The sequence below is a fragment of the Hemicordylus capensis genome, chromosome 12, assembly GCF_027244095.1.
Source record: "Hemicordylus capensis ecotype Gifberg chromosome 12, rHemCap1.1.pri, whole genome shotgun sequence".
NCBI lineage: Eukaryota > Metazoa > Chordata > Lepidosauria > Squamata > Cordylidae > Hemicordylus > Hemicordylus capensis.
The window spans coordinates 13,723,949-13,737,531 of NC_069668.1; the positions used below are offsets into that span (position 1 = coordinate 13,723,949).

At 66.7% G+C, this 13,583-nt stretch overlaps 1 protein-coding gene across 7 annotated transcripts in view; it reads right to left on the minus strand.

The window, feature by feature from the left end:
• Positions 1-13,583, minus strand: part of SMG6 (SMG6 nonsense mediated mRNA decay factor) — a 53,854-nt gene that overhangs the window by 4,993 nt on the left and 35,278 nt on the right. For all 7 annotated transcript variants that reach the window (XR_008311824.1, XM_053275192.1, XM_053275194.1 and 4 more), the window contains exons 14-17: positions 7,269-7,445; positions 5,923-6,069; positions 2,470-2,626; positions 206-417 (exon numbers count right to left, since the gene is read on the minus strand). Coding sequence is in view for 6 of the 7 variants with exons in the window: in XM_053275192.1 (XP_053131167.1) it covers positions 206-417; positions 2,470-2,626; positions 5,923-6,069; positions 7,269-7,445 (693 nt within the window). In the remaining variant the exon portion in view is untranslated. The remainder of the gene's footprint in view (positions 1-205; positions 418-2,469; positions 2,627-5,922; positions 6,070-7,268; positions 7,446-13,583) is intronic.

A 13,583-nucleotide genomic window follows, 5' to 3' on the forward strand; every position in this document is an offset into this window, starting at 1 on the left:
GGCTGCCGACAGGGACGGGCAGCGGCTCCTCCAGGGCTGCAGGCAGGCGCTTGGGCCCCGTCCCCAAAGGGGAATCTCGGGGAGGGCTCACCAGCCGCCCCCCCATCCCGGTGCAAACCAAGGCGGATCCTGCTGAGCCAAGGCGGCCATTCCTGCTCATGCACCCCCCCCCCGGCCCTCTCCGGAAAGCGGCCCAAGCGCTCACCTGCTGCCGGGAGTTGTCCTCGCTGCGGAAGGAGATGGACTCCAGCTCGTTGCCCCGGCTGGTGAGCGCCCGCAGGTAGCCGTCCCGCCGCTCAAAGCGCGCCTCCAGGAACTCGACGGCTTTGCGGGCCCGCTCCTGAAGCAGCCGGGCGTAGCCCCCGACTCGGTGCTCCGACTCGGGGCCCTTGGCCAGTCCGTCCAACTCGTTGATGACTGGCGGGAGGGAAAGACGGCGGGGAGGAACTGGCGGCCGCGGCTTCCACCGGCACCTCCTAGGCCCCGTCTGGAAGGCCTGGGGGTCTGGATCCTGCCCCCCACCCCCACCCCCACCCCCAGCTCCCGGGCAGGGGGGAGACGGGAGAGAGAAACCCCGGACCAAGCACGCCATGGGGAGACCCTTGGGCATCCCCAGGGGCCCGGGAGGCGGCCTCAGCCTGAGTCGGACCCTGGGCCCAGTTGGCTCAGGATGGCCCCCCCCCCGGGGCTCCCGGCCTGTGTGTGGTCCTGCAGATGCTGCAGGGGGGGCGGGTGGAGCAAACGCGGCCCCCTTTGCTAAGCGGGGTTTGCCTTGGCTTTGCATTAGGATGGGTGACCACCGGTGAGCGCAGCGGCAGAGCTGTTGCCCGTCAGTGCAGATGTGGCTGCACTACAACTCCCATCACCCCCCGCCACAAGGAACTGCAGTGGGAGGTGCTGGGAGACAGTGAATCCGACGCCGGCTCTTCTCCCCGGCCAAGTGCTGAGATCAAGTGGGAAGGAGGCGTTCCTCGGGGGGGGGGGGCGGCTGCTGTGGGGAGAAGAGCGCAGGGGGGGGAAAGGCTGCGGAGCCCCCTCCCCCTCCCCTCTGGCGGGGGCATTGGCCCCTCCCGCTGCAGCCCCCCCCAGGCCCGCGGAGCACGGCCGGAGGTGGGGCAGCAGCAGCAGGAGCGGCGGAGGCGGGTGGGGGGGGGAGATCAAAGAGGCGAGGGAGGCCGGCGGCCGCCCCAGCTCCTCCCGCGGCGGCGGCGTCCAAGCCAAACAGCCTTCAAAGGGGCGGCTTGTTTGCGCGCTTGCCCGGACCGGCTTCCCAGCGGTGGGGTCAGGGCAGGAGCGGAGCTGCGAGCGGTGGGGGGGGGGGTCCGTCCAGCTCGGGGACCGCCCCCCACGTCTCTCCCTCTCTCGGTTTGGAGCCTGGGGTGGGCCAGAGGCGGGGATCCCACCAGCCCCGGGGCTGCGGAGAGGGGAGGAGCTGCTGCTGCTGCTACTGGGCTCCCCCTCACCCCCCCCCGGCATCTCTTAGGCAAGAGGCAGGATGCGTCCCCGGGCCTGCCTGAGACTGGAGTGGGCCCTCCAAGGAAGACCCCCCCCACCCCCTTGTGGGCCCAGAGCTCAGCCTAGCCCAGTGGCCGGCCGGCCCCCTCCTCAGACGGAGGCCGGGGTGCTCTCCCTTCCTCCTCGGAGCAGCGAGGGAGCGGCCGGCCGGCAGGCAGGCAGGGGAGGGTGCCCAGCTCCCCCTGCCCGCCCCAGACCACCCACCAGCAGCAGCCGCCGCCGCCGCCGGTTATCTGCCAGGGCCGAATGTTTACCAATAAGAGGGACCGGCCTGGCTGCTGCGCTGCTGCGCTGCAGCTTTATAAGGAGAAAAGCCAGAGCCAAGCCTGGGCCGAGCGAGCGCCTCCTCCCTGGGCCAGCGCCCCGCCTGCCCCCGCTGGGGCCGGGCGCCCCTGGCCCTCGGAGGTAGACTGCCTCTGGCCAGGGAGGCTCCGTGGAGCGGGAATGGCGCCCCAACGCCAGCCGCAGGGCCCTCCTTCCGAGCAGGAGGAAGCCAGTCCGGCAACAGGGGAAGAGTGTGTGTGTGTGTGTGTGTGTGTCTCGGGGGGGGGGGGAAAGAGATGCCGCGAGGGGTTCTTCTTCACAGCCTGCGCCATTCACCTCCGGGGCGGATTCCCACCCTGGAGGCTCAGGGCGAGAGCATCTGCTGGGCGTGCAGAAGGCCTCGGGCTCCGTCCCAGGCCGGTGGGGCTGGGGAAGCTTCCTGCCTGGAACCCCGGAGAGCCGCTGCCAGTCCGTGCTGGACGGACCGAGGGCCTGACTCAGTCGGCGGCCGCTCCCTAGGTCCAACGGGTCCGTGTCGCTGCTTCCTTCTGGCTCTGATTTCAGGCCCCCCCCCCCCGGATGAAAGTCCTTGTTCCCTCCCAAGCAAGGCCCTAGAGCTGGAGACGGCCTTAGGGGCGCCCTGCCCCGCCCTGCCGTAGCCCTCCCACTGCCGCCGCCACGGGGACTCACCAATCAGGGGGACCACGAGGATGAAGTGGCGGCAGTCGAGCAGCTGGGTGAGGCTGCCCAGGTGGTCGATGAAGCCGTTGGTGTCCAGCACCAGGAAGGCCGGGCGGATCTCCAGCTCCATCTGCCGCACCTGGGCCTGGTGGTCCTTCAGCACCGCCTGCAAGAGGAAGAGGGCCCGTGGGCAAGGCCGGCCACGGCGTGGACCCCCCGCCCTCCGCCCACCTGGCGGATTCGGACAGGGAGCCGGCGTGGCGTGGGGGGCGAGCGCGGCCAGCTGCAAGACAGGCCACCGCCGCTGTTATTGACGCGTTATTATTATCACTATGATCATCCATTCCTGGGTTTCATTTCTGCACCGCCCTTCCAAAAACAATCACAATTAAAAGAGGATCTGATTAAAAGCCTGGGTGAACAGAAGTGTCTTTAAAGACTTTTGAAAACTTGTCAGAGATGACGTTCTCTTAAATACTCGGGGCTCAAGCTGTTTAGGGCTTGAGAGGTTATACCCGGCACCTTCTACCTGGCCCGGAAACTTATCGGCAGCCGGTGTCGATCTTTTAAGACAGGAGTGATGAGCCAGAGACCCGCCTGGCCGCCGCATTCGGGACCAAGGGCAGTTTCCGGGCGGCGCACAAAGGCAGCCCCACACAGAGCACAGTGCAGGAGTCAAGCCTGGAGGTGACCAGCAGATGCGCTGCCGTTCGGAGGCCGCTCATCACAAGAAATGGACGCAGGTGGCGTAGCGGCGTCCTTTCTGTGCGGGGTCGGAACAAAAATCACCTCCCGAGTTCCGACCCCGCACAAAAAAGTCCCTCCATCTTATCTGGATTCAGCCTCCGCCTGTTACCTCTCTCTATCCCTAACCCATCACTGCCTCCAGGCAGGCGGGCAGGCACTGAGGGAGGCTGTGCCCTCTCCCGATGATGATGCTGACAGGCAGAAGCAGATTTGGGTGTCATCGGCATCTGGATAACACCCTGCAGCACGTCCCCTAAGGGGAAGAGGCCCTGCTGCCACTGGGGCGGGGAGGCCTCCTGCCTTGCAGGCTGGCAGCCGCCGTCCTGCCTGAATGGCCCGAAGGCCCCCTTCCAGCCACCCAGGCGGCTGGCGGCCACCACCTCTTGTGGCAGAGAGTTCCGCAGGTGGGAGTGGGAGGGCCCCAGCAGCAGCAGCTGCAGCTGGTGGCCGGGATCCCTCTGAAAGCCAGGGTCTTCCGCCGGCTTCCCGCCCTGCTTTCCCTAAAAGCCCGGCCCCCGAGGCCCCCGGAAACGCCGGGCCCTGTTTGGGAGGGGCCCTCGGCAGGGCCGGTGCCCCAGGGGGGCCTTGGCAGCCTCTCGGCGGAGACACCCAGGCTCCTGGCAGCGGAGAGGGAGGCCTGTGCCGGCCGTCACGTCCCATCCTGCCCCCTGGGCTGGCCAGGGACAGGACGACAGGATGCACATAGCTGCGGGGCGGGTGCCAAGGCCTCTCCCCCCCGTCCCGGGAGCTGGAGGGGAACTTGCCGCAGCAGGGCTCAGAGGCTGGAGGGAGGTTTATTTGTGTTTGGCAGCTGCTGGCCGAGAGGGGTACGCGGGGGGCGCGGACATCCGGCCGGGAGGGGGGGCGGGCCGGCCGGAGGCTCTGCAGCATCGGAAAGGAGGCCGCCTGCGTCAAGCGGCCAGGAGGAAGCCCAAGCGACGGGCGGAGAGGAGAGGGAGAGGGCAATGCCCAGGGGGGGCGCAGGGCGGGTCACCGGGGCAGAGGAAGCCGCCTGACACCGGGCGAGAGCAGGGCGCCAGCTCCCAGCTCCCAGCCCAGCCCCGTCTCTCCAGGGTCTCGGGGCCGCCCGGGGACCTTCTGCGGAGGCGACAGTGGCAGCGGCTGTCTACTGAGCCCGACCCTTGGTCCAGCTACCTCAAGCTGGCTTACCCCGACCGGCAGCGGCTCCCCAAGGTTGCGGGCAGGAATCCCTCCCAGCCCTAGCTGGAGATGCTGCCGCCGCCTGCAGGGACTCTGGGATCTGGGGGGGCCCGTCTAGCTGCAAGACAGAGGCTCTTCCTCGGAGCGACAGCCCCACCATCCACTCGGGGGGAATCTCGGCCAGGGCTCACCCAAGGCGTCTCCCATCCACATGCCATCCCGGGCGGGCCCTGCTTAACGGAGTGGACCACTCCGGGGCTCGCTCCCAGGAGGCGGCTGGGCTCAGCCCTCGGCTTGCTGGTCAGCAACCGTGCCTCTGAGGACGCGCCGAGTGGCATTCCTGCCCTTCCTTCGGGGCAGGGCTCCCACGCGGCTGGAGCTCCTCTCGGGGAGGGGCTGGGTGAGGCTCCCCAGGAAGCGGCGGGACGGGGCGGCCGGTGCCCGAGCTGGGACGTGCCCAAGGCCAGGTAGCCGGCCGCAATGGAGCCGCCGCTCGGGGGGGGGGTTGGGGGGGTTGGCCTTCCTCTGCTGGCAGGTGGGTGGCCGGGTCATTGTTTCCCAGGGTGAACGGGGGGGGGGGGAGGCGCTGGCTAAATTTAGCCGGGAGGGGCTCTCTTTGGGGCGGAACTGGCCCTCCGGGCTGCAGCGCCCAGAAAAGAATAGGGTGGCGGAAAGGAAGGGCTGGGTGAGGGCCCAGGTGGGATGCTTCCCGCTGGGCAGGAAATGCTGCCGCTCTCGGAGCACAAAGGATGGGGTGGGGGTGGGGGGGTGGGAGAGAGGGAGAAGGACCCCCCCCTCCTCCCCCTGGCCGGAGCGATGGGGACGGTGGTATGGAAGCCCAGGGGCCGGCTTCCCCACCCAGAAGGCGCCTCTGAGCCCCTGCAGAGTCCTTGCCCTGCCAGACCCGCCCGGCAGCAGAATCGAGGGACTCTCCTCCACCGCGGCCGTGGGGGGGCCTTCCTCGGGCCCTGCCGCCTCCGCCGAGGGAGGGAGGGAGGAGGAAGAGTCCGCCCCCCCTGCAGTGCCCAGGGCCTTCGCTTCCAGAGCGCTTCGCTCCCCAGCCTTGAGCCCCAGCCAAACACATCTGTCTAGCCAGATGCGTGAACTCTGCAGTCGGTGCCGAGCGGGTTGTAAAACAGGGCCGCTGAAGGCCCTACTGGGAGAGCCAGCACATGTGGGCCCGCCGGCGCTTGGCGGTGGGCCCAGGAGCCCCGCTCGGCACTCTCCCGGCCCACCGTGGCCTGCTGCAGCCAGCCCCTTGCCTGCCTGCCTGCCTGCCTGCCGGGGGGCGCGGCGTGAAGAGAGCTGGGCGAGCGGCAGGGCCCTGAGATGTGCCTCCAGGCTGCTCACGGGGTGTGGGGCTGGGCTGGCCAGGCCAGAGGAGTGGGGGTCCTGGAGGCTGCTCCTGCTGCCTGCCTGCCTGCCCCCCCCACTAGCCCCCCTCGGCTTCAGCAAGGGGGCAGCCTTGCTTGCCGCTCTGGACTGGTGCGGCAGCCACACCCAGCCTGCCAGGCCCGCCCGGTGGCACCCGCCCCACTGTCCCCCGCAGCCCACCTGGATCTTGTCCTGGCGGCGCTGCTGTTCGGCCACCTTCCTGGCCAGGGCCTGCTTCTTGGCCCGCAGCTCCTTGATATCCAGCTCTCCGCCGCTGCCTTCGGCCTCCGAGTCGTCTTCGAAGGCCTCGATTCGGACGTCTTCGTCCTGCACGCGGGGCGGGCAGAGGGGAGAGACGGCTGGAGCAAGGGCAACCCCAGGAAACACACACACACACGCCCGCCCCACACACACTCGGCATGCAGCTCTATAGACTGGGACCCATTTGCCCCTCCGGGCCGGCTGCCCCCCAGGAATTCCTGGGGGACTGCAGGGGTCACGGGAGCGGCCCCAGGCAGAACTACAGTTCCCAGAGTTCACCGGGAGTGCAGGCGGCTCCCGGCTCGGCCCTCCCCTCCGCAAAACACTTCCTGCTTGTGCAGGGAGGGGGGCGGCCCGCGTGAGCCCCCCCGTTCTGTGTCCCCACGGGATGCCTCCAGGCTCCAGGCTGGCCAGTGCACGTGAAATGTGCTGCCGCAGCTTTCAGGCCAACCCTCTACTCCGGGGAAGTGCTGCACAAGACCACCGTGGCCCTAGACGAGAGTGGCTGGGAGGGAGGCTGCCCGCCCGGGAAATGCTGCACCCAACGAGCGAGCGTGGCCCCGTGGGGCGGCTGGCAGGGACGCCCCCCCTCCCCTCACACACACACACACACTCTCTCTCTCTCCCCCTGTCTCTGCCCATCCTGAGCTCCTCCCCAAGGGCGGCTGGCAGGGACGCCACACACACTCACACAGGGCCTGCCGAGAACCCCGGGCGACAGGAACAAGCCAGGGCAGAAAAACAAGAGGATAAATTCCTTAATCACATCAGGATGTGAGAGAGAGAGAGAGAGAGAGAGAGAGAGGGGCAAGGGCAGGCGGGCGGGCGGGCGAGGGGAGAGCCAGCAGCAGGGCCCTCTTCCTGTACGTGTGCTCAGCACTGCCCCCCCCCCCGCCCGATCCTGAGCCTGAACCCTGCCCCCCCCCGTTTCTCCTCCTCCTCCTCCTCCCCCTTCCTGCTGTGCTGCACGTTATTAAAGCGATGCCGCCCCCCCCATCCTATTTGCAAAGGCGCATCTGGAACTCATCGCTGGAGCCAGAGAGTGTTGGGCGAGAGAGAGAGAGAGGGGGGGGGCCCAGGGTGGGACTGGCAGGAAGGGGGCAGAGCCCACGGGAGAGAGACACGGCCGCCCCCCCCCCCGCCCCCGGCCCGGGGCTATAAATAGCCGGAGGAGGAGGAGGAGGAGTGCAGGCCAGCCCTTGGCCCCGCTGGGGCCCTCCTCTGCCGCCCCCCCCCGCCCGCCCGCCCGCCCGCCCTCCCGGTACCTGATCTTCCAGTTGTTTTCCCTCTTGGCTGGCGGCTTCCTTTCCCATGGCGTCTGGGCGGGGGGCCACTGACACATACTTTCCACCCTTGAATGCCAGCAATGGCTCTTCTTGGCCACAGAGGGCTTCCAGGAAATACTTCAGCACCGTGACCCTCTTGCAGTCGGCCGCAATAACCTACAAAGGCAGGGCGGGAGGCAGAGCCGGGGTCAGAGCAGGAGCAGCAGCGGCGGGCGCCCGGAGACGGAGGCCCTCCTGGGCCCCGGAGGCCTGGGTTCGAGTCCCACCTCTGCCACCGACCCACGGGCGGCCTTGGGCAAGTCACCTCTGCTTTTTCCTTGCAGTGGGAGCCGGCCGGCAAGGCAAAGCAGAGGCGGGGGGGCAGGAGGCCTCCGGATCCCAGGGGGCCCCCGCCTTCCCCTCCGGCCTCGGGGGGGGCCACTGCGGGAAACAGGCTGCTGCTGGAAGAGATGGGCCCCGGGCAAGGCTCTTCTCCTAGTCCAACTCCCACTCCCAACCTTTGCCGCGGACGGTTTGGGAAGGGGGCTGGCCCCACCAGCTGCCCCTGGAGTGGGGACGACAACGGACACTTATGCGCTGCTTTCCGACAAAAAAGGGGAGGGATGCAGGAAGCGGCCTTCTACCGAGCCAGACCCTGGGTCCATCTCGCTCAGCATTGCCAACTCTGACTGGCAGCAACTCTGGAGGGAGAGGCCTCCTTGGGCCTGACCCCACACAGCAGGGCTGTTCTTCTCAGTTCTCTGCTCAGAACCGTCTACAGGGTCTGGGGAGGTTTCGGGCTCGGGGGTCTCTCCCAGCCCCGCCTGCAGAGACTCCTCCACTGAGCTACGGCCCCCTCCCCTCGGGTGGGGGGGAAGAGCTTGCAGGGCTCACACTCAGTCTCCCATCCCAATACAAACCCAGGCAGAGCCGGCTTAAGAAAGGGGGCCATTCCGGCTGGCGCGCCTTCCCAAAACGGTATAGACAGAAGCAGCAATAAGGCGGGTCCCTGTCCCCAAGGGCTCCCTCCCTCCAAAGGGACTGTGCTGGGGTTGGGTAGGGCCGGTGGCTCCCCGCACTGAACAGGAGAGACGCTCCCCTTGGAAAAGTGCCTCTTGGCTCAGGGAGTGGAGAAGCGGACTCCACCACCCCCCCCGGCTGCCAATTTCCTCTCTGCTGGCTAACCGGAGCCGTCCGTGTGGCCGGTGACATGCCAGCCCCGCCTGACCCTATTGTGACCCACTGACCGTGGCTGCAGGAAGCAAGGGATGCACCATGGTGGGAGGAGGGGGGAGTCTTGCTGGAGCAGAAGGAGGCGGCCGAGGACAGGCAGGAAGGGTCCCCAGAGCAATGGGGCAAGACGCAGGGCTCCTCGCTGCCCCACGGCCAGGCCCGCCCCCGCCCCAGCGATGGGTCTCTCTCAGGGCATCAGCCCTCCTGACTGGAATCCAAGGCCTTTCTAGGGTTTCGGTAAAAAACACGGAGATTACCACTCGCCGAGCCCACAAGTGGCTTTCCTGCTTGCGGACAGCATACCTGCCACGGCTCGGAAAGTGGCGGGCTTCTGTGCAGCTCCTCGAAGAGGGCGCCAGCTTCTAATCAACAGCCCAAGTGCGGCTCTATCGCCTTTCAGTCATAACGTTGTTGACTTGGGTTTCGTTTGTTTTTCAAATTATTTATATTTTAATTGTATTGTGTGTGTTTTTTATCCCCCTTGTTGTGCTGGTCATAGACCGTAATAAACTTTGAATGAATGAATGAATGAACGAACGGAGATGAACGTGGGTGAAGCATATTTGAGGACCGCAGTTATTGCCAGAGAGCCCATTGAGACGTTTGCCGGGGGGGGGGGGGACGACACACGGCGGATCACATCCGAATGCCGCCGCTCTAGGGAGGCCGACAAAACGGTGCCCTCCGCGGCCATCAGAGCCACACTGGGAAGTGGCAAAGCCGCTTTTCGAGAAGGCAGCGGAGAAGGGCGCCCAAGTCACGGGCCTGGAAAGGAGGAGAGGGCGACGGAAAGAGGCCTTTCCCTTCCCGGGAGGAGGAGAAGGAGCAGCAGCTCTTGCCTGCCCCGGACAGCGAGCGAAGGCGGCCCCCCGGGCTGGCCCTCCATCTCTGGGCAGCAAGCCTGCGCTCGGTGGCCCCTCTCCCGCCCCCCAACGTCGGCCTGCCCTCCCCGCGGGAGCCTCTCGGGAGAAGGGGGCAGCAGGCTGTGCCAGCTCCGGAGCCCGTGAGGCTTGCAGCAGAGGTGGCTTCTAGCCGCCCAGAGCTTCCTTGGAGACCCACGGCCCAACCCTCGGGGTGCCGCTGCCGCTGCTGCTGCTGCAGAGCAGCCACTCCGGAGCGAGACGGGTCTGACGCCGGAGAAGGCGGCTCCCTCGCAGGAAGCTCCGAAAATAGAGCCGCAAACGTTGGAGCCGCAAACGGGCTGAAGGTTCGGAAACCCCGAGAAGCCGCGCAGGGAGCTGAGCTCGGCAGTCAGGTCTGCTGACTGCGGGGAGCAGCGGAGAGCGCGCCCAGCCGGCAGCGGCTCACACTCACACACACACACGGAGGCGGGGGGGGAGCTCAGCACTGCCGCCACGGGCTGGCAGCAGCTCTCGAAGGGGCCCCTCCCCACTGGCCGCCACGGGGCTGCTCTCCAGCCTGCAAGCTGACGGTGCCGTCTCGGGTCTCCGCTGCCTGCCGAGAGGCTCCTGCCTGCCGCTGCTCGGGCCCCCTCCGGGCTGCCTGTCCCCCAGGGCTCAGCACTGACCTGTGGAACTCTCTGCCCCGGGATGCGGGGCTGAGACCAACGCACGGAGGGGCGCCTCCTAGTCTGGCGGCTGTAGGCCACCGCCAGCCTCTCCATCCCAGCTGCAGGGGGGCCTGCCCTCCCCGCCTGCACCTGTGGGCTGCTTCCCAGAGGCGGCATCTGGTGTGTGTGTGTGGGGGGGTCACTGGGGGACTAGACGAGCCGCCCCCCCCCCCGGCAAGCCACAAACCTGGGGGCTGGGCTTCCGGCGGGCCTCCAGACAGGCACGGCACGACTAAAGCCGGCAGGAGGCCCAGGTTGACCACAGCAGGGCGCCCCGAATGCGGAGCCCTCCAGGTCCCCGGGAAGCCCCCCCACGGCGGCCAGGGCCCCCTCCCTGCCTCTGGGCGTGGAGGGAGCGCCGAGCCACGGAGAGACTCCCGGAGCCCGGCTGAGAGCCCTCCGAGGCCAGGAGGACAGGGACCTGGGCCCCGCCGGCATGCGGAGGACATGCTCGGCCCCAGAGCCGTGGCCCCCCCTGCAAACGTGCCCCACGGATGGATGGCCCCCCCCCCCACCGCAGCCCTCCCGTCCGCCCCCAATGCCCGGGAGGCCCAGGCGCCTTCCAAGTGGGCAGGACGAGGCAAGTGTGAGGAGCGAAACAGCCGAAAAGCAGGGGGGGTGGTAGGGGGTGCCAGCGGGGCGAGAAGGAAGCCGGAGCTCCGGGGCAAAGCAAGCGGGCCATCTCCAGGCCGCCTCCTCCTCCTCCTCCTCCGTGACACCTAATTAATTACCAGGGAGCATCCCAGCAAGCTGCAACAGGAGCGCACAGCGGGGGGAGAATGAACTCGGTCCCCCTGGGCCTGTCGGCGAGGTGCTTCGCACCAGAGCTGGGGGGGTGGGTGGGGGGGAGGAGGGGGCTGCTCTCTGCTGGCTGCTGCAGGACCAGCTCTCCTCCCCAGAGATGGCTCGCCCGCACCGGGCAGGACCCAGCACTGCCGCCTCTGGGCACCCTGCCTAGAGAAAGCAATGGCGGCTCCTGCCAGGAGGAGGCCAGTCCTCATGGAGGCAGCTCCCAGCCAGAACGGCCCTGATGCCCAGCCCAACCCAACCCGAGCCAGCCCTGGGCTGGGGGGGGGGGCGCCCTCCTGCACTCTTCTGTTCCCTCCCGCCGACCCGGGTCGAGACCCGGCACCCAGCTGCGCTCTCTTGGGAAGCCCCTTGATGTGGCTCCAAGGCAGGCGAGGACATCAAAGGGACCGCCTTTCAAATGCAAATGCGCCCCCCCCCCTCAGTCCTGAAAATATTTCGCTGGTGTTCATCTCCAGACAGGTGAGGGTTGCCTGGGGGTCCCCCCTTCAAGAACCCCAACCGGCACGAGTCACCGCGCTGACTTCAAAAGAGGAAACTTCGCTTTCAGAACGAGTCGGGGCGGGTGGGGGTGGGAACTAGTTAACAGGGAGGGGGACGTCGAGAGGATCAGGACTCTGCCCGGGAGGAGCCAGCAGGGCGGGGGCCCAACCTGCAGGCGACACCCAACTCTTATCGGGTCGTGAAACCCCAAAAACGGAGGGTGAGCAACTCCAAAAGGGCCTCTCCAAACTGGGGGAGCAGGCGGCCAAAGGGAGGACGGGGTTCAGGGTTGGAACAAGTCCCTGGGATAGGACACCCCGACTTCCCGGAGATGCTGATGGGTCACACACACACACACCCCGCTGTGTTTCCCCCACCAGCACGGTCTCCCGAATCTCTGATGGGGGGCAACAGTGAAGCCCACCGAGCTCCCGGAGCGGCCACGGCTCTCCCGGGGGGCAGCACGGGGGTCTCCCTGCCGGCCAAGCAGAGGCGCTAGCCCGATCTTGCAGGCACCGGCTTCCCTGCCACGTCCTGCCACGTCCGCTGCCTCGCGGCGCCCGGGTCTCGCTCAGGGGCAGAGCCCCTGCTGGGCCTGGGCAGGCGATACTCAGCAAGACTGCAGCCACGTCTCCATCGAGGCCTGCTGGGGAACTGAGAGTGCTAGTGCTGCTGCTGCCGCCGCCGCCGGGCAGTGCGGAGAAGGCCGAGCCAGGGCCTGACTCCGCAGACAGCAGCTCCTCCTGTCCCCTGTGCCCCACAGAGGCTCCGCTCCTGCCTCCCCACAGATCCCTCCCCCCCGCCCCGAGGGCCAGGGGGCTGCTCTTTGCGGGTGCTTGCCCGGCTCTCGCTCAGCACGCCCTCTGGCAGGCAGGCAGCCTTGTGTCATCACACCTGGGCTGGGGACGGCTGCCTCGGAGGGCCTCCCCCCCCGCCCCCCGCCCCCCAAGAAGCGCTCCGTCGCTGCCGGGCCATTTCCTTCCACGTCTACCTGCACAGCTGCTTCCTTCCTGCAGGCTGGAGTCCCCCCCCCCCCCCGGTGGGATGCGAGGAGCTTCTGTAGGTGCTTGGGAACAAGACGGAACAGAAATCGCTTCACACCTGGCTCCCAAGTTACAGAACGCTGGCGGGCGGCCAACACAAGCTGGCAGCGCCCCAGACGGACATCAATTACGCGGGTCGACAGCGGGGCCGCTTCCCGCAATCGGCAGCGCCCCAGAAACCTGCAGCAGCAGCAGCCCCAGCGCCGGAGACGGCCAGGTGGGAGCCTTCCCCTCGGATGCGAGGCCCGGGATTTATGGCTGCGTCCAGCCCGCCTGCCCCCTCCGCATTCAGCAGCCCCCCTCCTGCCCCCTACGCCCCGAGACCCTCGAGGTCTCCTCCTCCGCAGAACCCCTGCTCCTCCTCTCCTGCTCTCCACCTAACGCGGGCTGGTTGGTGACTCTTCACCGAGCACAACAGTGGTTTGCTTTGTGTTCCTTCACTGCCCCCCCTGGCAGTATCCGACAGGAGGACGTGGGAAGACCCCAGCCTGGGACCTGGGAGAGCCGCTGCCAGTCCGGGTAGACAAGACTGGGCGAGGTGGGCCAGTGGTCTGACTCAGTAAATGGCAGCTTCCTCTGTTCTCCCTCAAGCCACAAGCAGGGCTATTGCACCTCAACGGCACAGAAGGTGGAATCATAGAGAGCTCACTTGCTTGCTAAGCAACTCCATGTGAAATGCATACAAGAACTATTTTACCTTGCGGGGCGGGATGCTATTTTTAACACTCTTTTGGAATTAAAGCAAGCAAAATAAAATACATGCAACATGACTTAAAAACAAAAGAAAACACGGCTACATAAAAATCTGATCACTCAATCTGATAACTCAACAACTTATTTCGAATCGTTTCCCACTTTTTGTTTTTCGGGGCGGGTTCTGCATCAGGTTCAAGGCAGGCAAGAGAAGAGAGCTGAGGTTTGGGGTTCACTGAAAATACCTTTGTGGGAAAAGGTTCAGACTGACTCCCAGCTTGCAGTGAACACTTAACTGTCTTCTGCCAGAAAGATGATGATGATTGATTCAATTTCTACCCTGTTTCCCCAGAAGTAAGACCTACCCCGAAAGTAAGACCTAGCAGTAATTTCTGATGTACCGCTAATATGCCCTAGTGCATTTTTGGGGGCTAAAATTAATATAAGACACTGTCTTATTTTCGGGGAAACACGGTATACCGCCCT